Genomic DNA, 23,115 nt, shown 5'->3' on the forward strand with positions numbered 1-23,115 from the left:
AAACAAATCTAAATTCCAACTTTTCGTCTTCCAATGCTAGAAGTTTTTGCGTCATCGTACCGAAAAAACGTTTTAATTCCGACCGTGTAACACGTAAAGCAAGGCACGGAGAAGGTTGTGTCATTGTTTGTGGATACTTTACAGACAACGAAGTTGGTAATTTAGTTCGAATTACTGGAATAATAGACAAACACGTCTATCACAACATGTAAACTAGACATGGAATTGCATCAGGAACGCCGATTTGGGGCAGTAACTTTATACTGTAACATGATTACCATCCCAAACATTCTTCCAAGCTAAGCAGTAGTTATTTGCAATGCAAAGAAGACGCTTTACATCACTAACAAATGGAATACTGGCCACAGTCATCAAATTTGTTAGCCGTCGAGGTTTTGTAAGATGAACTTGACAAGATGATTTTGCAAGATGACTTGGAGTTGTATAGCTTCGCAACATTTGGGTAAATTAATGAAACAAATGTCTGGAATTTGTATAGCTCTAATTCAGGCTAAAGGTCGACATATATATATAGTTTCATTTCTTTGACTTCCTTGGAAGAAGCGGTTAATCGGTTATTATTTCTAGGTGTTTATTATTATTATTATTATTAACTAACTAACTAACTAACTAACTAACTAACTCTATGGCCTATGGAACCCGGAGGTTCAATGCCGCGTTCACAAAAGCTCTCCATTGACTTCTATCCTTAGCTAACTGCATCCAGTTTCTACTTTGTATTCCAATCTCTGCGAGATCCATCTTAATATTGTCCTCCCATCTGCGCCTAGGTCTTCCTAATGGTCGTTTTCCGATTGGTCTTCCAGTCAAGGCTTTGAAAGCGTTTCTACTTTCTTCCATTCTAGCTACATGACCCGCCCACCTAAGCCTCCTAGACTTGACGACCTTAACAATGTTGGGTAAACCGTATAAATTATGTAGTTCCTCGTTATGAAGTTTCTGCCATTTCCGTTTCTCTTGGGTCCGAATATTCGTCTCAGGATCTTGTTCTCAAATACTTTCAGTCTATGTTCTTCCCTCAGAGTAAGTGACCATGCTTCGCAACCATACAGAACAACAGGCATGATTATCGTTTTGTATATTGTTATTGTATATTGTATATTGTATATTATTATTATTATTATTATTATTATTATTATTATTATTATTATTATTATTATTATTATTATTATTATTATTATTATTATTATTATTATTATTATTATTATTTAGAATTTATACCTTGCCACCAATGATCTTAACAATCATGAAAAATTGAAGATCCGCCATGCAGTTAAAAAAAACAAACGCCAAGAATGAGTTGTGTTTCTTAGGGATATAGAAGTTCCGCTCCCTACGTTCAAAAAAATCTTTAATTTAAAAGGTAATTAATTGAAATATGTTAAATTCCATATTTTAGATCGGGAAGATAAGCAGTAATTTGTTGTACACACAAACGTTTTCTACTATATATGAACAGGTCCGTAGCTAGGAAGTAGCCACGAGGGCTGAGACACGTGACCAATTTCAGCCCCTGCTGAAACATTCAGTTGATTCTTTAAATAAATGTGTATTGCAGAACTTAGCAGTCAAAAATGTAGGGTAAACTGCAGTTAGACCCTCCCCCTTAAAGTTATTTCGGCCCTGCCTCGGACAGATCTGGATATGACATATGAGATGCGACATTTTTAATTCCTAAAACCGCAAAACTTAGCTTCTCCAGTAACATTGGGCACCGAAATTCAATGTTGCCTTTGAATTATTATTATTATTATTATTATTATTATTATTATTATTATTATTATTAGTAGTAGTAGTAGTAGTAGTAGTAGTAGTAGTAGTAGTAGTAGTAGTAGTAGTAGTAGTAGTAGTAGTAGTAGTAGTAGTAGTAGTAGTACAGTTAATTTTACTGTAAGAATGTCAAAAACAAATTCAACTTAAACATATGATCTAGTGTTCCATTGTACCATTAATTAACAAAGTATAATAATAACAATAATACTAAAAAGTGAAAACTAGACCTTAGTGTGTTTCAGATGAGAAATCTTTGTTGTAAAATTTTCTCACCATATTGTTCTATAATGCGTGCGAAAAAGGACGGAGGAATAAAAAAAGGAATCATCTTTTGTCACCTCACGAGACAAGTGGAAGAGCAGTTCCATCGCGTGGCAAAGACTACTAAATCGACCCTTGCATTCAACAGCACACCTCGTAAACAAAGGAATTAAACCGGAAATATCCTCTGTATCTCTCCCTCTTTCATATTGTATAAGTGGACCGAATGTATGGAAAATGGCGTACCTGAAGTATACCATCGTGGAGGAGACTTCGATATCAAGAAAGGAAGTTCTGGTAAACAAGGGTTGAAAAATGTTAATTTCGAAAGCTGTAAAACTAGCAGGTAAAAAGAAAGAAAAAAAAATAAACGGAATTTGAAGCAAGCTAGCAACATAATTATGGGACATCCAAAGACAGTTAAAGTAGTAATTTAGAAATTGTGTAGACCCTATTTAAATATCTATTATATTTCCAAATATCACGGCACCGGCATAAACAATGGATTTTATAAAGGAAGTTCAAGGTATGGGATAAGTTTTTAATACCTGAATTTTTCTTACTTGTTTTTAAAAGCATTAATTTACCGAATACGGGGAATTATTCGTCTCTTCTCTTTGAAATGACCTGAAACTTTTAATGGTTTTCATTTTAATAATTTACTAATCTTTACTGATTTTACTGATGGTAAAAGGCGTTCAAAAATCGGCTAAGGCACTGATATAATCCCGAATATCTCGTGAATGTGGAAACACATCGATGCCCGGTGAGAAAGATTTAACAGAAAATCGACCTTGACAAATGTAATGACGTACTGGTGGTAGCGAAGTGGTCGCTGCGCAACGGAAATCTCCACAGTTAAGGAATACGTGTGTGAATTTTCCACCTGTTTGTAGGGATCCTTGTAATGTGACGACCACTCCACCACCATCGGCACATTATTGTGTTTGGGTCGACTCTCTGTGCAATCTTTGAATCCTACAGCGATATCTTTCCACATTTACGGGATATTAAGCATTATTTCAGCATTTTCGCCGATTTCCGGACGCCTCTCACAGTAAAATGATGCCGCTTTTGACCCATGTTCATTAGGCATTTTTTGATCTCTATTTTAGCATCTCCTTCAGTTTGTCAGTCTATTATCGTATATATATACAGGTATATCGTCTATTATCATGTACTCAAAATCTACTAGTGAAATCCTCACACCTAAACAATTAAAAAAGTCCATATGAACATAGGGCGAAAACGCGTTGTTTTAAAGTTACGAGAGGCCGAAATCGAGAAAATTGTAACTTTGAGGCTGCCTAGTTTGAAAACTATGAGAGGCATGAAATGCGGTTGAAAGAACTATTAGATGAACTAGTTCACTCTCTATCTAAATACTTACGTTACACAGTTAAATTATACCGGCGCACATGATTTTAAAGAGAGAGGTGGAAGAGCGGAACCTATACCGCAGCTCCCTCTATAATATCTGTTGCGCCGATACGTCGCAACTCTGAAATATGGTTATTTAGAGAGACAGTGTACTAGTTCCTCTAATAGGGCCTATTTCTTTAACCGCCTTTGATATTTCTCATAGTTTTCGAGCTAGGCAGCCTCAAAGTAACAATTTTCTCGATTTCGGGATTTCATAACTTTGAAACAATGTGATTTCTCACTAAGTTTATATAAACTTTTTTTTATTGTTTAGGTGTGAGGATTTCCCCAGTGGATTTTGGCTACATAATAAATGAACACCGTATATATACACGAGAGTAATAGGTATACGAGGTAAAAGAACGGACGAAGAACCAAGAAGAAGCTTTTTATCTGTCAAAGATACGCGTAATTACTGAATTGCTAAAAATCACTCCAATGGTCATTATGGTCATCATCTCATTGATTATTTGGTAATTTTCTCATCAGGAGTAAACAGCTTAACGGCAGTCACGGCTATTTGGTGTAGCCATCCCATGAATATTGAGTTCAACGGTTAATACTTTTTCCCCACTAATACGGTTTCATTTCCGATTCACTGTTCCAGATATAAGTGATCTAATTAAGTGACAAGTTCAATCACTCGCACACACGGAGCAATGAATCGTAACACTCCTCAGTAGTAGCTGTGAGCTGCAATCGCTGTTCAAATTGGTTTATGTGTGTAAGATATAACATGTATCATCAAACATATCTAGATACGAATCACTGTTCAGTTTACGTATCATCTCGTCTCGTTTAATTAAAATTCTGTATGTTATTCTTTGTTATTAAAAAAACACACACAATGGGTTATTGACTGCAGAGAACGTATTTTTTTAATGTTTGAAGTATTTTTTCAATGCCTCTCAAAAAATATATATACGTTTCGATTGGAAAAGCAAACTCAAGTTGAAAATATCCGGCACGATATTCGAATATTAAGTAAAATAAATATAATGGAATATTTGTCTGAAACAAATTAATCGTTTTAATGTGTACAAATCAGCTTCTTATATTTCTATTTACACACAAATCATTCATTCCATATTATTGTTATCGGCACATGTATGATACAGGTAGGGGGTATGGACCAGTTAAGAAATTTTTGCCGCGACACTCTAGTCATATCCTTTCCTCTTATCTCGTCGCCTTCTAAAATGCTTGTTCCATTTCCCCATCTTCCTTTCTTCGGCCGTTTTCATGGTTATAATTGGTTTAAAATTATAGGAGAACTTAATGTTATGCATCCCCCGCTCCTTCTCTCTTTAAAATGAACTTGACTACCTTCCATGACGTATTGGGATTTGCTTTCTCGTACACGTTTGGCTCAGACCAGCTACTGCACTCTAGAATGATAAGGTAGAGACAGTTCATTGTTTCTAGTACATGCACCCGGTAAAGATGACCATTTTGACCTAACTTCACTCAAATGCATTTGTTCATTCCATTAACCCGACAACTCGACGTCAGACTCTTAACATCATTTCGACATCATGCTCACTCAACTTTACACTCACTTCTTGGGACTCATGTCGGGTTAGCGTGAGTTTTGAAGTCATGAATACTCACCTCATGAATTCAGGTTCTTTTGACCCCCACACTCGTATAACTGGTTTTCAACCCTATGGGTAGGGGATTTGTCTAAGTGAGAGTACAGTATATTTTTCCGAATGGCGAATCTCTCTCTGCATAGAATCCTTTTGCGAAGAAACATCCCCCCCAAAAGAGGAGAGGTTCGTCCCAGTCCCCTATGGATGTATTCCACGAACCACTGTTTCAAGTAGAGAATGTGGTAACCTCACCTGTAATCTAAGGTAGGCAGGTCTGATTTTCAGGAGGTTCCTAGGTCTTAAGTTAGACTCTACCGTACCATTGAATTCGGTTCTGTTTGCTTTAACGTTCCAGTGCCAATAAACTCATATTCACTAGGAGAGTTTCCATTGTCGTTCTTCGGAAGGGTGTTAGTTACAGAAGTGGCAGGAAATCTGTTTCGAGTGATGCTAATGACTTTAATGCGGATAGTTTATAACAGACCAAGCTTTTGACAGAAAACCTACACTCGGAGATACTATACATCCGGCTCTTCAAGGAATCCCATCCTCTTTTGGCTCAGGTCAGCTACAGCACTCTAGAATGATAAGGTAGAGACAGTTTCATTGTTCCTAGTACATGCACCCGGTAAAGATGACCATTTTGACCTAACTTCACTCAAACATATTTGCTCACTTCCGTCATTGAGAAATATGTCGAAAATTGCAGATACTCTTTCCTGTGCACTGATATTCTTGTATTTACAGCTAACAAGTTCCACTGCTGGAGCCTTGATCCTAGAAATTCCGTTTCTTGTTTTGTCAGCTGTACACGACGCACTACGTTATGAAGTTCACATTGCTGGATGAGCTGTGGCAGTGTTGAACGTCGGATCCGTGGATGTTGATGTTAATCTTGACAGTTCGTCATCAGACTTTTCTGGATAAGTATCTTCCCAGTTGGTAGGTGCCTTGGTAAGTGGAAGCTCATCTCCGTGAGGAATAGGCCTGATTGCATATTTAACGTTCGGGTAACATTGTGTATTTGTCCCTTTTAGAATGTCCCTTAACTACTGTGAGACAGAAATAACAGTCGTACAGATGGTTGGTGAATTCTCTCAGCACCATTGCTACAACAAATTTCATGAACCTTCTTTTTCTTTAGCCCATTCAAGCAAAGCAATGTAGTACGATACACAAATATTGTGGAGTGCTTAAGTTTTGTCCATCCAAAATACACATTACAATTTTACGCTCGTTTTACCGATGCTGTAATGGGTTTACACTGTCCTTTTAACTACAAACTGACCATACACATAGCAAAATCTATTTGGTAGATTATCACATGAACGGCGCTCTTTTGTCACCCTAACACTGGTCAGAAACCACACTTCAAGATAGAAAATGTAAGAAACCTGCTAAGGAAAGAATAGGAAATAATCAAAGAAGTGGGGCCAAAGAGTAGAGGAAAACTGAGATTGTATTTGTTAACTGTTGTCAACAATGGGTTTCCATTTCGTTGTTATCCGGGTTCAAGTCCCGGCGGGAGCTCATGTGGTTCGGATTCCACGTTAATCAGTAGGTCCACGACTCATATAGCCTCGCTGCTGAACGGGACGTTAAACTCAAAATCAATTCAATCCATTTCGTTGTCTTTCACTGTCCTCCATTGCATTATTTTTGATAACAATTTAATGAAGACAATGGAAAGAAGTTGGAAGATTATACGTACATCTACTCAGATATACATGGACCATACGTGCTAACAAATATACAAGATATGATCCAAAAGTACAGTGTATGTACTTGCACGCCATCTATCAACGTTTTATCCTTTTTAACTAGTAAGCCTGGTAGCCTAGATCTTTGGTACAGTCAGTATCGAGTTAGAACAAGTTGTGAGATGCCACACTCCAGAGGCATAAGAGTGAGGATGTGTTAAGAGTGTTTGTCGCGCGTTAACATTACGTTTTTTCTAACCTGCAAAAAGGTCCCAAAGTGGCTCACGAAATGTCAAAATCAATATATGGCGATAAAGCGGTGGCAATGAAGACTGCTTACAAGTGGTATGAGCGATCCAAAAGCGGCAAGGAGTCGGTTGAAAACAAGTAACGATCGAGACGTCCTTCGAAGTCAAAAACAGATGAAAACTTGCAAGGAGTAACACAAATGGTTTGTTCAAAAAGGCAAATGACTATTCAAGAGCTTTCCGAAGAACTAAATATATCGTATGGGTCTGTGAAAAGAATTTTAACCGCCGATTAATTAGGCAAATGGCTTCCTTCTTCAGCACGAAAACATGCCACGCCACGCCTTGCTTTTGATACGCGATTTATTGGCCGGAAAAGTGTTCCTGTCTGTCCACATCTACCTTACTCACCAGATTTAGTACCATGTGACTTCTGGCTCTTCCCAAAAATTAAAACCATGCTTAAAGGAAAACGTTTATGACACAATTTCTGACATTGAGAGGGCCATGACAGAGCAGCTGAACGCTTTTCTATAAGAAGTCTTCCAGAAATGCTTCCAGTCATGGATTCAACGTTGGGATGAGTGCATTGCTATCCAAGGAGACTACTTTGAAGGAGATTAAATAAAATTCCATGTAGGTTTCTAATAAAATTCCATGTAAGCTTATTGCTTTGTTTCTAATAAAATTCCATATAAGCTTATTGCTTTGTTTCTAATAAAATTCCATGTAAGCTTATTGCTTTGTTTCTAATAAAATTCCATATAAGCTTATTGCTTTGTTTCTAATAAAATTCCATGTAAGCTTATTGCTTTGTTTCTAATAAAATTCCATATAAGCTTATTGCTTTGTTTCTAATAAAATTCCATGTAAGCTTATTGCTTTGTTTCTAATAAAATTCCATATAAGCTTATTGCTTTGTTTCTAATAAAATTCCATGTAAGCTTATTGCTTTGTTTCTAATAAAATTCCATATAAGCGTATTGCTTTGTTTCTAATAAAATTCCATGTAAGCTTATTGCTTTGTTTCTAATAAAATTCCATATAAGCTTATTGCTTTGTTTCTAATAAAATTCCATGTAAGCTTATTGCTTTGTTTCTAATAAAATTCCATGTAAGCTTATTGCTTTGTTTCTAATAAAATTCCATATAAGCTTATTGCTTTGTTTCTAATAAAATTCCATGTAAGCTTATTGCTTTGTTTCTAATAAAATTCCATGTAAGCTTATTGCTTTGTTTCTAATAAAATTCCATGTAAGCTTATTGCTTTGTTTCTAATAAATTATTCATTGTACGTTTTGATCACACTTCGTACATTCACAGCATATATATATATATATATATATATATATATATATATATATATATATATATATATATATATATATGACATAGCACAGAAATTTTATTCTTCGTCTCGTGAATACCTTGAAGTGATTAGTAATAAACATTTCGTTATAAAAAAAATCTTGTTGACTAGTGTAACCATAGCCGAGACAGATAAACATTTGTTCCTCGTTGCCTTGGGGAACAAAGTGTTTAAGTTGTGTTAATCGAAAGTAAACTCACTGGGATGCTACAGTCCATGAAGAACCACGATTGGTCAAATGGTGCGTGTTAAGTGAGTGATGCGTGGTTAGCGCATTGTGTTATTTATGCATTTCTACACCAAAGATTGCTACCCGTCAAATGAAACAGCAATGTTTGGTAAACTAAAAAAATGGTATGTTCCCTCCGCAAATCAAACCTAAGGTTATTTGCATTATGGTCACTGTATGATATATATATATAACCAAAAGCATGAGTATCGATACTACACCGCAGTACATCCTTAGGATGTATAAGTGAAAACCAAGTAATCTTGGTTTGCAATCGGGAAATCATCGTGTTACATTCTATGGCTATCATCAACGTTGAGTTATGAAAAACAAAAAAACTTAGGCAAGTACTCAATAGGTCCTCCACGTAGTATGTAGACCCTGTCCTTCCGTTGGCAGAACTCATACGTATCTTTCCGAAGTTCTGTCAGTGTCTCAGCGATGTAAACTGGTGAAATAATACAACATGCAATAGAACCAAATGGGCAAATTTATAGTCTTAAACAAAATATTCTTCAATTTTTATTTTTAAAAAAGTCAAGAATATCCCGTGAACGTGATCATTCTAGAACGGATACTTGTGAAAAACAAGAAACGTCACTAGCAATCTTTCAAGAGACAAACTAACAGTGAAAATGAAAACTAAAACGTCAAAGACGGAAACTGACAGTGCTATAAAACTAAGGATTAGAAAGCAATCTCGTTCATTCTTATCTGATATCTATTGTCTGTGTGTCTTCTTACGTCGGTATTCTTTGGTCAGATGCATATTGAACTGTGACTCTTTAATCTACAACGCCGATATCTGGCGACGGCCTTCAGATATTTGAAAAGCAGTTCTGAGTGGCCGGATGGACGTCCATGTATCAGCCTAGAGAAGTAGAATTGGTAGTGCGTTGACGACCAGAATCGAACTACGGACGCCAGCAGCCCGAGTAGTCCTGCATCTCACGTTCTACGAAGACGTCAAACGGCTGAGCACAAGAGGAAATGAAGCTCCGAAATAACAATCCAAGGACACCTGCTAACCGAATGAAAACACCTAAGAAACTTGGTGCGTGTCTCATGTGATAATTATCGTGCAATGTGTAAATCTGTGATCACCGCATCGATATATGTAAGTAAGCAATCTTCATTTAGGCTCTATTCATTCTAAATCGATGACTGAGGAAAATTAAATTCAGATTTTCTAACCGCACACATTAGTCTTGCATTGGCACGTATACTAAATTTTAATAGACCAGTAATAGAAATTAAGTTGTTAAGAATGTTTCCTCTTATAGTCAAAGCGCAGATTACTGGGCTAGAACTTTTCCACTAATTGAATTCGGTCTCTCTGATCAATGCTTCATCTTTCATAATCATCATTTCTTGTTTCTCCAGTAAAATATTAAAAATCCAATTTTCTTATCTTTTATTTCAAGCAAGTATACATAATTAAGCGTGTTCCGATGCGTCATTTACGAATATTAGATTGGGTAAATTGGTGATTAATCGTGAAAGATCAGATATTCTTTAATTAAAGTTGAAATTTGTAACACAATTCAAGTTATAAGTAACACAATATAATTTAAAGTTACAGCGATTTAAAGTTTTACAATAACGGCAAATCTTACAATAATAAGATGGCGGTAAAAAAAAAAGTTTGAACAGTATGAAACGAAGAAGTTATCAATTTAATCAAGGCTTAAGTGTTCAAGTTTGCATGATGGAAACGTATCTTATAATTAGAGGTGAGGTGATTTTAGTTTAGCGTCCCTTTTCACCAGCGAGGCTATATGAGATGTGGACCTACTGATTAACGTGGAATCCGAACCACATGAGCTCCCGCCGGGAATCGAACCCAGGTCTTATAATTAGAAACGGGAATTTTACAAAAACAGGTGGGTCTATTTAGTTTATCCAACGATTATGCTCCGAATCTAAGGGAAATGGTGATGATAACGAACCAAATAGTGGAATGAAGAAAGTGGAAGGAAACGGGAAAAACACAGAGAACCCACACATAGTGTTTGTCTACCAGAAAACCCACTTGGCACGAGCTGCGATCGAACTGAAGACATTATGCATAGCATAGACTCGAACTCTAAGATAGCTCCGCGTAGCGTAGTCGATAACGCTCTCTTTGGGCCGCGGTGGCTCAGTGGTAGAGCGTTCACCTCTGGTGCTTGGGGTCCCGGGTTCGATCCCAGCCCCCGCCAAGTGAACTTTGTGGTGGACAAACACAGTGTGCATGGGTTTTCTCCAAGTTCTTCCGTTTCCTCCCACTTTCTTCATTCCACCATTTCATTCATTAATCATCATCACTTTCTCCTTTAGAGTAACCGGCATAACCGTGGGACGTAAAACTAAAAGATTTCATTTCATTTAATTTTTTCGATAACGCTCTCACCTTTTGTGTGAGCGGTCCCGGGTGAGATTCCCGGTGAGGACACTCGGTCGAAAAATGCAAAAGCTTATTCAGGCCAACCATCCTGATTGAGATTTTAATGTCTTTTCCTCATTCACACCAGGCAAATGCCAGGATAGTACCTAACATACAGGGCCCAATTCTTTCTTCCTTTCCTTTCCACGGATAGTGTGATCGCCGAGGGACGTCATCCCTCATACGTGAAGGACTAACATTGCCATAGATGCCGAAAGCCCAGAAATCTAATTCCTAATCCTAATTTTAATTGAACTCAAAGAAGTATCGAATCTCTTTGAACTATGTAATATTGAATCAACATTTTTCCAGAAGTGATGCATCTAACCGGGAGCCGGAGGTCTAGCATCCCCAGATTTTTGAGCGACAAAATTAATTGAAGCTATTAACTAACTAACTAACTAACTCTATGGCCTATGGAACCCGGAGTCTCAATGCCGCGTTCACAAAAGCTCTCCACTGACTTCTATCCTTAGCCAATTTGATCCAGTTTCTACTTTGTATTCATATCTCTGCGAGATCCATCTTAATATTGTCCTCCCATCTGCGCCTAGGTCTTCCTAATGGTCATTTTCCGATTGGTCTTTCAGTCAAGACTTTGAAAGCGTTTCTACTTTCTTCCATTCTAGCTACATGACCCGCCCACCAAAGCTTCCTAGACTTGACGACCCTAACAATGTTGGGTGAACCATATAAATTATGTAGTTCCTCGTTATGAAGTTTCCGCCATTCCCCATTCCCGTTCCTCTTAGGTCCGAATATTCGTTTTAGGATCTTATTTTCAGATACTTTCAGTCTATGTTCTTCCCTCAGAGTAAGCGACCATGTTTCGCAACCATACAGAACAACAGGCATGATTATCGTTTTATATATTTTAAGCTTCAAATTCCTCGACAGAATTCGCGACGACAAGAGATTTTGAACCGAATAGTAACACGAATTCCCTGCTTTTAGTCGACATTTAATTTCTCCGTGAATATGATTTTCGTCTGTTAAAATTGATCCTAGATATTTGAAACTATCCACTTTATCAAAAGTATTATTTAATATTTTTGCGCGTCCATAATTTGCTGTATTCCGTTACCGACGCACTTCGATGTATTTAGTTTTCTCTGCATTTACTTCTAAACCCATGTCCCTGCAAGCGTTTAATAAGACCTCTGCATTTCTTTCTATTGTTCTTCTATCATCACCTATTAAATTGAAGCTATTACTTATTTTTTAAAATATTATAGTAAGCGTTGCCTTTTATTCTTCATTGTAAAATTTTTGAAACATTAGATATAATTTCAGTTGCAATTTTTCTGTTATGCAATGTGAAGTTCACAGTGTCAACGTCTAACCTAGCCATAATATCCATAAGGAGGGAGTTAGGTTGGAAACTTCTGCAGAACCTATCAAAAGCTGTAAACTAATGATATACCTACTATAGTCTGGCTACTGGCTGCCTCCAGTTTTTATCTTCTAAATCCGCTACTACCAGGATTTTAGATTTATTGACTGGTTTGATTTTTTTGAGTTTAGCGTCCCGTTCAGCAGCGAGGCTACATGAGACGTGGACCTAGAGCTTAACGTGGGGTCCGAACCAAATGAGCTCCTACTGGGAATCGAACTCAAGTCTCCCACACTAACCGCTTAACCACGAAGGGAGCTCTTAATTATTTCAGAGGTACACACAATTACCTCCTTAGTGACCCAACCCTCTCCTGTCTCCGTATTCATAAAGCCAGAAACCTTATAGTGATAATTACAACGGATGTTGTACAGTGTAGTGTATAATTCTCTAGCAGCTATTTACTGAGATTATTTGAAATCTTGGCCGTCAAGCGTCAAACACTACATTGAGCGAGTGAAGGCGAGGGAAGATGTTAGGCCGTGAGATTCCAGCCATCTGTTGGTCTGTCTGGAAGCAATGCTAAAGAAGGAAACTTCTGTTAAATAGCTCACCAGATGAAGAAGGAACGAAAACTCGCAAAAGAACAGAAAACCTTTCCATCTTAATTTCCTCCTCTTTTTTCTCTTGGTCTATAAAGCAACTTGCGAGAAAATGCTGTACTCTACACAATTTCTTTCCGTGTCAAAACTTCTCATCAAGTGCACAGTAGTCGCTCAGTGAAATAGGGAACTTCAAAACAATCATCTCTCGTTAATAACAAATTCAAGGAATGGAAACACATGATAATTGCTTTATAATGATAACATATACAGGGTGAAGCAGAAATATCTCTCTGTTTTAAAATTGAAATTAAAAGGACCAAATAAATTTTATTACAAATTTTATTTTAATATCATACTGAACAACATTTCTCGTTGTGTTATCATACTTTGTTTTTATTGCTGAAAAATGCTTTTCATTTTGTTATCATACTTTGTTTTTATTGCTGAAAAATGCTTTACATTTTGTTATCATACTTTGTTTTTATTGCTGATAAATGCTTTTAATTTTATCATACTTTGTTTTTATTGCTGATAAATGCTTTTAATTTTGTTATCATACTTTGTTTTTATTGCTGAAAAATGCTTTTCATTTTGTTATCACACTTTGTTTTTATTGCTGATAAATGCTTTTAATTTTATCATACTTTGTTTTTATTGCTGAAAAATTCTTTTCATTTTGTTATCATACTTTGTTTTTATTGCTGAAAAATGCTTTTCATTTTGTTATCACACTTTGTTTTTATTGCTGAAAAATGCTTTTCATTTTGTTATCACACTTTGTTTTTATTGCTGAAAAATTCTTTTCATTTTGTTATCATACTTTGTTTTTATTGCTGAAAAATTCTTTTCATTTTGTTATCATACTTTGTTTTTATTGCTGAAAAATTCTTTTCATTTTGTTATCATACTTTGTTTTTATTGCTGAAAAATTCTTTTCATTTTGTTATCATACTTTGTTTTAATTGCTGATAAATGCTTTTCATTTTGTTATCATACTTTGTTTTTATTGCTGATAAATGCTTTTCATTTTGTTATCATACTTTGTTTTTATTGCTGAAAAATTCTTTTCATTTTGTTATCATACTTTGTTTTTATTGCTGAAAAATGCTTTTCATTTTGTTATCACACTTTGTTTTTATTGCTGAAAAATGCTTTTCATTTTGTTATCATACTTTGTTTTTGTTACTGAACAGTTTCACTTTGTGTTATACTTTGTTTCTATTACTGAACAGTTTCTCATTTTGTTATCACACTTTGATTTTAGTGCGATGAGTTGAGCAGAAAGGGATGAAATATACTTGATTTTGTACCGTTGCTTGGAAAGAACCTAAATAAACAGAATTAATGTCGGATTGGAAGTTATGGATAACAGATTTCGACTATTGGGACCATTTATTTTATTTGCAGCGCATAAAAACTCATACCTACCAGGGCTACAATCCGAAGTAGATATGAATTTTTGTGTAACCTTAGAAATCGACGGGGCTTTGTGTACTATATTTGCTTAAAGGATAACAACAAAGTATCAGAGATAACACGTGGATTGTGTATCTCAATCTTTTGACTTGCAGAAAACGTTCAGATGGGGTCACAAAAAATGTATACGATGTAGTTTATCAAATTAAAAAAAAACGAAATTATTTTTATTTTTTAAATTTATAATATATTTCAGATACAGCACTAAGCAATTTTACACTGAAACATTTTAACATTTTGATAATATAACAATTGAATAACAATTTCAGCTCAAGATGGTACAGCACGACAGCAACATTACAAAAATAGCTTATTTATAGACAAGGGCGCCCATCAGGGGGGGCAAGGTTGGGCGCTACCTTCCTTGAGAGGAAATTGTGCTTCGGAAGATTAGTTACCGCAAAATTTGAGACTACATTTGAAATGTCGCTTATACTTGCCCCCCCTTGGAAACCACAACATGGGCGCCCTTGTTTATAGATAATCTGAAAGTATACTCATTTGAAAAAAAAAGTCTACAGTTTCTGGTAACTGATTATAAGTACTGACAATTCGGTTTAGAAGGGATCTTTGAATAATATTAACTCTCGCCGCTCGAGTGTAAAAGAGATTACTAGACCGTGTTATTCTAGCGAGTACGCGAAAATTGATCTGACTTAATAACTGTTCACATGATATATGGCCATTTATAATTTTATACAGAAATATTAGGCGAGAAATTTTGTTTCTCACTAGGATAGGTTTAATATTGAAGGAATTTAGAACGTCATATTTTGGAAGTGTTCAGAGATGAGGTACTCGGTAGGATACAATGGCTAAAAAGAAATTAATTACAGAATTTATTGTAAATATTTAATTTTTTGTAAAAATTTATGTAAACAATTCACGGCTGGCTTGAGTACAAAATACCAACTATCTGAGTCGAATGAGTTAAGTTCAAGTTGTTTCCAAAATCTAATCCGGTTTATTGAAATAAATCCCAAACTTATTTTATTCTATTTGACATACACGTGGAACTTCCAGACTAGGAAATATGAAGGGTATGTGGGTTGCATTCCGCAGTTTTATATAAAAGGACCACCTACGTTCACTTGGCAAATACTTCAAGTCTATACTTCAGTTATAGACTCGCCATTGGCCTAGAAGTTACGTAAGTCAAGAAGAGATGGAGCTTTCGAGGTTTACTTCAATTACTACAAGGAACACAATGTAAGTGGTTTTTCATATCAACCTTTACTGATAGTTTCAGAGTCCTTGCTTCGTATCTCAAGGACAGCCTTTATATATGCTATAAGAACAAGTAATGAATCTCTTTATCACTCAATTATCAGTTTCTTATTCTCTTCGATTCATATTTGTCTCTATCTATCACAATGTTCTGTGAGAAATCAACCTAAGATTTAGATCGACTACGAACCTACAATCAAGTATTCGATTCTCAATTTACATTCCAGTATATAGTATTTTTCACAGAATGACAATGCATTATTATTCATTTTTCATCTTATTAAATTCAACTTTCTACTTTTTCGTTACAAGCTAGAACATACTCTATGTTTTCTCAGACACTATTAAACCAATGAGAATATTCATAGTGTCTTTGAAATGTAATGTGGTGTGCCTCAGTTCTTTTTTGTTTGTCATTGAGGCAGTGTTTCCCAGTTATAACCGAAAAAAAATAAGAAAATGAGAATTTTCTGTTGGGATTTTTTCAAAATTTCCCCAAACCATTTCCTCATTTTTTGGATGTATTTAAACCAGAGTTACACCGAAGGAAAAGCCCCTTAATAGGAATTCAAATGAGATGTAAAGAATCTTTCTATTTTAATTAGGAATTGAATTATATGTGTATTAGTAAAAGGCTACGATTTTGCCAGATGATGAAATTCTTATAAAGGGCGGAAGTTTTAAATATATTTTACTGCCGAACCAATAGCAATTGAATTGCGAAAATTTTTGTATTAGCACTCATTTTAGCTTAGTGAATACTGTAATATCCTCTACATATGACGGCGCCTCATATGATCAACAACAACAACAAAGCAGACGACGGAGATTAACAAACATGTGATCCGAAAAATGGTCAAACGTCATCACCACCCCGAAGTTCTACGAGGATCCCTGAGAAGGGTACATAAGACGCCACAGCAATTTACAGTAGAAGATATCAGTCTACTTTATGATTGATCACTTTTAGCTATCTTTCCTTGGCTGCACTGGGCCTTGGAAATTACCTTATTTCTCTTGGTTGCGACTGGGAACTGAGACTACCAATCTCCCTTCCTTGGCTGCGACTGAACCCTAGGAGATATCTATTTCTTTTTCTTGGCTGCGACTGGGCCCCGAGAATCCTTTATCACTATCTCTTGGCTGTGCCTGGGCCCTGAGACTACCACTCTCTTTCGTTTAGCTGATACTGGGCCCTAGGAGATACCTATAGTGATCTCACCATCACATAGTAAAATAAAATGCCGTAGAATTTTCATAGATTCGTGCTTAAATGCTGCGACGTCTACGAGTGGCTTATTTTTAAGAGTTGAATCTGTTTGTCTGAAATTTCTTCGAAGTTTTTAAAATTAGAAACTCGTCCCGTTGCCTTCCTCTAAAATGGATACGAAGTTGCAACTCCATTACAACCACAGAGTCACATTTTTATTAAATAATAATAATAATTCACCTCAATGAAAAATACTGGTGTTTATCAGTCCAAGATGGTAACAAACTGCATTTCTTGTGCTACGCTACTATCAAAACAACTACATAAAAGCCATTACACACGGAAAGAGCAAGACTTTTTTTTTTTTTTTTAGCACACCAGTCTAAACACGATTATTAAAGATAGCGGACAACGGTGTGAAAGGCGTGTAATCAGCGCCGTAACTTGGATTTTTTTCTGGGGGGGCAAGCATTAATACGCGTATTAGGGGCCCCTAGAAAAAGTAGTTTTTATAATTCTTAGGCCGCTTCTTTCCATCTTTCTCTTACTCTTTATGGGCCCCCCGGAGCCTGTGGGCCCTCCCGCTCGGTTTGCGGGGCCGTTAGTTACGCCCCTGGGCCCGTTCCATACATGACAAATTAATTAAGGGGACAGTATTGACAAATCAAAACCATACGAATAAATATTATTTCTATTGGCCCTAATAGTAGACATTTTTTACTAAAATGGGCCGATGACTCATTTTTGTTTTATTTACCTTTTGTGTGCTGTTTTGTTTATGTTAGGTAGTGAACCTGTTTGATGCTTCATTTATAATTTCATGTTTGTATCGTATATGGAATAAGAAAAGTTTGTCTTAAAATGCCCCTCCTCGAAAAGCGGGGACCTTCCTTGGGGGGCAGTTGCCCCTCCTGTCCGCCACAAGTTACGGCCCTGCGTGTAATGATGAAGTTTTAAAGAAGGATGCAATAAACTCAGCTGCAATTTACAGAGGACTTCAGTTACGATATAATGAGATACTCAACCACTGTAAGACAATTGAATGGAGCAAGCGCTTCAAGGATACTCCTACGTCAGTCACTAGCCATCCCGGTTGTCGTGGATTCCAGCACATAGCCATCATTCTTGGGAACATTCAGAGCGTTTAATAGCTTATCACTGACGATCGTGCATAATCTGTCGAGAAGTTACGAAAGTGCAATCCTTCGTTAGGAACAGTAAACTCAATAATTCATGACCATCTGTTGTTTCAGAAAATGAGTGCACGCTGGGTTCCCAAATAGTTTTCCTCCCTTCACCGGCACGAAAGGGTTGAAATCTGTACTGAATTCACAAACCACTATGACAAACATGCCAATATTTGAACCCCTGAAAGAAGTCCTCAGAGTTCAAACTTCAACAACGATTACGAAGTTGAAGCAAGCTATCCTAAAACGGTTCAGACGTACTGACAGATGTTTCTATGCCGAAGGCTTTCAGGCATTAGTTCAACGCTGGAATAAATGTATAATTGTAGAAGGACCTATGTGGAAAAATAAACGGTTTCCACTTCTTGAAATTAATTCTTTTCTTCTTTTATTTTTTAAAGTCCCGGATTGACTTGAACTCACCTCATATATTAAGCAATACTATAGTAATCTTGTACTAACGGAAAAACGTGAAGCTCTAGTTATATTGGTGGAGAATCACTCTCTCCCTCGCTTCCCGGAGAAAAATCCTGAAATGACACTCCTGACTATAAAGAACACTCAAAGAGAGAAAAAAGATCACTTACCTTGTCTCCAATACCAGCAGATGTCACCTCCACACCAATTTCACTCTTCAATTTGCTCTTTATGTCCTCTGCAAAGCAGAAAAAAAATGATTACGCCTATGTAAAGTAAAACAAAGGTTTATGAAATCTATGCTAGTACAAAACTACTGGCAAATTGCTACGCGTGTTACAGTCGGCAATATTTTCTACTTCCTCTTCTGATTTCTTTACAGGATGGCCTAAAAGTGTGAAAAAAAACTTCAAATGATGTAGAAAACATGAAATCAAAGCCTATGGATGTTAAATGAAAGAAAGACAGTGTTGCCACACTTGGTACAATTGTACCAAATTCAGCCCTTTTTGTTATTCATCGGCCCGTTGGTATCACGTTAGCATTTTCAGCCCCTTTTGTGAAAAAGGTGGTACAATTCTACCCAATTCAGCACCATTTAACAAATACTTGCCACATTTTTTGATATATAGCCATAATACCATTTTGGTTTATTGGTCACTTTGAAATAGAGGCGCGTTTGGTTTCCATACAATACACGTCTAAGATGATAACAGTTTTCCCTTTTAATTTGGGACCTCTGTTATACTTCCTACGTGCGAGAAAAGTTTCATCTACTTCCATCGTTGTTCGGGGTCCTCCTATTTTGATGCTTTTAAAAAGTAATTTTTAAAAAGAGCATTTTCTTGATTTAAACTCGTGGAAGAGGGGGAAGGGGAGGCAGTGTTCTAAAACTTAACCTCTTTTAGTTTCGTGTTATAGAGCCATTTATTACACTGGTATAAAATAATGAATTCAGCCCTTTTTGTTTGAATTTGACACTATTTTTCAGCCCACTCCAGAGCTAGGGCTGTGGCAACACTGGAGAAAGTAAAAGATCAGACAGTGTCTGATAAAACCAATATATTCAGTTAGTTGGCGAAACTGTCACACATTTATTATTTTTTTAATAAACGTTACTTCGCTCAGCAATTTGATTTTAGTGTAAGTAAAACATGGTAGGAGTTATGTAAGTGAAACATGGTAGGAGTTATGGACATGAGGATCTCAGCGGCCATGCTGAAAGTCGCCATATTGGATTCGAATAAGAATTTTTAAATGGAAAGCATAGAACGTGATATCAGTCAGAAAGACAGCAGTGAAACTATTTTTGCTTTATCTTTATTTATATAATGAAAATTGAAACATTTTCCTCTTTAAAATGGCATAAATAGAAAATTTGGTACTCGATCTTTTTGTCAAAAGCGTGTCATGATCAAAAATGGGCGAGAAAATCGGTACGTACCTTCACATTTTTGCACACCCACAGGCTTTGATTTTATATTTTCCATACTATTTTAATTTTTTTTTTTAGTATTTCTGTGCTGACATATAAAGGAAAAAAGAGTAAAACATCGTTAATCATGATAATTAGGTCGACAAGTTGACCAGATTAATGAATGTCTGGATTAACTCAGTCGAAATACCTAAAAGAACAGTAAAATCGACACTTCGTGGCATAAGGAGACACTTCGTGAATCACATGCTTATTTTAATCTACCTAAATCGGTAAATCAATCGTTCTGAAGGACGATTATACATTCTTCAAAATTCAGGAAAAGTCTGTCGAACTGAACACTCGATTTGGCGATAAATTCGAATATTTAATTAATTATTTATTTATTTAACAATCACCAGATACAGCTCAGAGACCAGATACTTGATATATACCAACAACAATAACAATGGAAAGGATTTGGGAAGGTATCGGCCAGAAAACCCCAGTCACGATGGTTGGCAGCGGGAATCGAACCCACGACCTCCCGAATGCGAAGCCAACGTTCTACCATTTGAGCTACTTCGCTCGGTAAATATATTGTTGTTTACCTAGCTGTGCTAATTTGCCACACATTACTGCACACAATTGTCAAAGCTTAATCTCGTCAATCCAGTCAGTGTTGCCAGAAGATTGTTTTAAAGTTTTGACGTACTTTTTGGTAACCCGTTTACTTTGGTATCTTCTCATTGCATTGAGTTCAATACACAGTAATAATATTAAGAAACTTTCAAAAAATTATTTAATAATTATTAAACTTTTTAAAAAGAAATTTTAACAGACTTTATACACGTAACCCGCTGGTTTAAAATGTTAGAATCAAAATGAGAATATTATGTAAACAAAAAAAAAAAAAAGAAGAAGAAGAAGAAGAAGAAAAAGAGTAGCACGGTGGCTTAGTGGTAGAGGGCTTACCTCTGGTGTGTGAGGTCACTGGTTCGATCCCCGACCAAGTAAGTTTTTGGGGTACAACACCATGTCCGTGTATTTTCTCGGGATACTCCCGTTTCTTCCCGCATTGCCATTATACCAATTATTCCACCATTATTCACTTGCCCTAATCATCCGTCTCCCATAGCCTAAAGAGCATAACCGTGAGACGTTAAACTTCAAGATTTTATTTTATTTTATTTTTTGACCAGTTTCGGTTTTAGTAGAGAGATTAGAGTTGAGATGTGACGTTCAATCGATTGAAAGAAACCGCTTCACGCTATCTATAACCGTTTTGGCTCTATGGCGGTCAACGTTAAAATCGGAAACAGTTTACTTCTATTTGTTCCGGTTTGAATGGAGGATTAGGAATTAGATTTCTGAGCTTTCGGCATTTATTACCATATTAGCCAGTCACTAGGATTAGAATTAGGAATTAGATTTCTGAGCTTTCGGCATCTATTACCATATTAGTCCGTTACTAGGATTAGAATTAGGAATCAGATTTCTGAGCTTTCGACATCTATTACCATATTAGCCAGTCACTAGGATTAGAATTAGGAATTAGATTTCTGAGTTTTCGGCATCTATTACCATATTAGCCCGTCACTAGAATTAGAATTAGGAATTAGATTTCTGAGCTTTCGGCATCTATGACCATATTAGCCCGTCACTAGGATTAGAATTAAGAATTAGATTTCTGAGCTTTCGGCATCTATGACCATATTAGCCCGTCTCTAGGATTAGAATTAGGAATTACATTTTTGAGCTTTCAGCATCTATGACCATATTAGCCCGTCACTAGGATTAGAATTAGGAATTAGATTTCTGAGCTCTCGGCATCTATGACTATATTAGCCCGTCACTAGGATTAGAATTAGGAATTAGATTTCTGAGCTTTCGGCATCTATTACCATATTAGCCCGTCACTAGGATTAGAGTTAGGAATTAGATTTCTGAGCTTTCGGCATCTATTACCAAATTAGCCCGTCACTAGGATTAGAGTTAGGAATTACATTTTTGAGCTTTCGGCAGCTATGACCATATTAGCCTGTCACGCATGACGTCCCTCGGCGTTCACACTATCCGAGGAAAGGGGAAAAAGGAAGCGGCCCGGGCTCTGTATGTTAGGTACCATCTCGGCATTTGTCTAGTGTGAATGAGGAACATTTCACTCAGGATGGCTGGTTTGAGAAACCTTTTACACTTTTTTCGACCGAGAATCGAACCCCGGCGCTTGAACAGAGGATCAATAACAAACTCGGTCGAAATAAGAGCAGTAAAAAAACGTTCATATCCTGTTATCATAGGCAACCAACATTGCTTAGCTACTGTTTAGGTTACATAAAAGCTGGGGATTTTTACAGGTTTCAAAAGGAATATGGGAAGTCTTGATTAGAATTACTGTTATCCATGAAGATTTTAACAGATTGACACCGTTAACGAACTCGGCTAAGATAATTGCAGTAAGAAAAGCTTCATATCCTGTTATTATAGGCAACCAACATTGCTTTGCTACTGTTCAGGTTGCATAAAAGCAGGGGATTTTTACAGGTTTCAAAAGGAATATGGGAAGTCTGGGTTAGAATCACTGTTACCCATGAAAATGTTAGCTTCATATCCTGTTATTATAGGCAACCAACACTTCTTTGCTACTGTGCGGATTGCATAGAAGCTAGGGAATGTTAGAAATCTTACACGGGATATGGATAGCCACTGTTAGCCGTGAAGATGTTAACGTATTGACACCGTTAACGAGCTAGGCCGAAATAACCCCTCTAGTTATCTATTACAAAAAAAGAAAAGAATTGAAAAAATCGCTTCCGTTTGTGAGTTAACATATGGAGTAACGGACAGACTGAATAACATTATAAGGTCTACTTAGTAAGCTTTTAATAGATGCTACAGCAAGAGAATAAGATCTACTCTTTAAAATCTTGTTCTTTTGAATGAAAGCGGAATGAGTAAACTAGTTCTTCCTTATAATAAATTTAAGTGGTATGGGTAAACTAGTGCTACCTTTTAATCAGATTTATTAAATTGAGAAGGAAACACAATATTCTACTGCACTGTGTTTCATTTGTTTTTAGCTAGAAAGAGCCCAGTTCAAGAATCGGATTTGTAATACACTCAAGTGTGACGTAAGTCTTTTAAAAAAAAAAACAAACAAACAAGGAACATAGCTACCAAGACATCGATTTAGTTTACTCGAACAC

General features: G+C 36.4%; 1 protein-coding gene across 2 annotated transcripts in view; it reads right to left on the minus strand.

Moving 5' to 3' along the window:
- The window catches only part of IA-2 (tyrosine phosphatase IA-2), a 775,584-nt gene that overhangs the window by 369,424 nt on the left and 383,045 nt on the right, over positions 1-23,115 (minus strand). For both annotated transcript variants that reach the window (XM_081741273.1, XM_081741272.1), the window contains exon 18: positions 18,666-18,733. In XM_081741273.1, coding sequence (XP_081597399.1) covers positions 18,666-18,733 — 68 coding nt within the window. The remainder of the gene's footprint in view (positions 1-18,665; positions 18,734-23,115) is intronic.

The sequence above is a fragment of the Thermobia domestica genome, chromosome 15 (assembly GCF_964235325.1).
Source record: "Thermobia domestica chromosome 15, izTheDome1.hap1.1, whole genome shotgun sequence".
Taxonomy (NCBI): Eukaryota; Metazoa; Arthropoda; class Insecta; order Zygentoma; family Lepismatidae; genus Thermobia; species Thermobia domestica.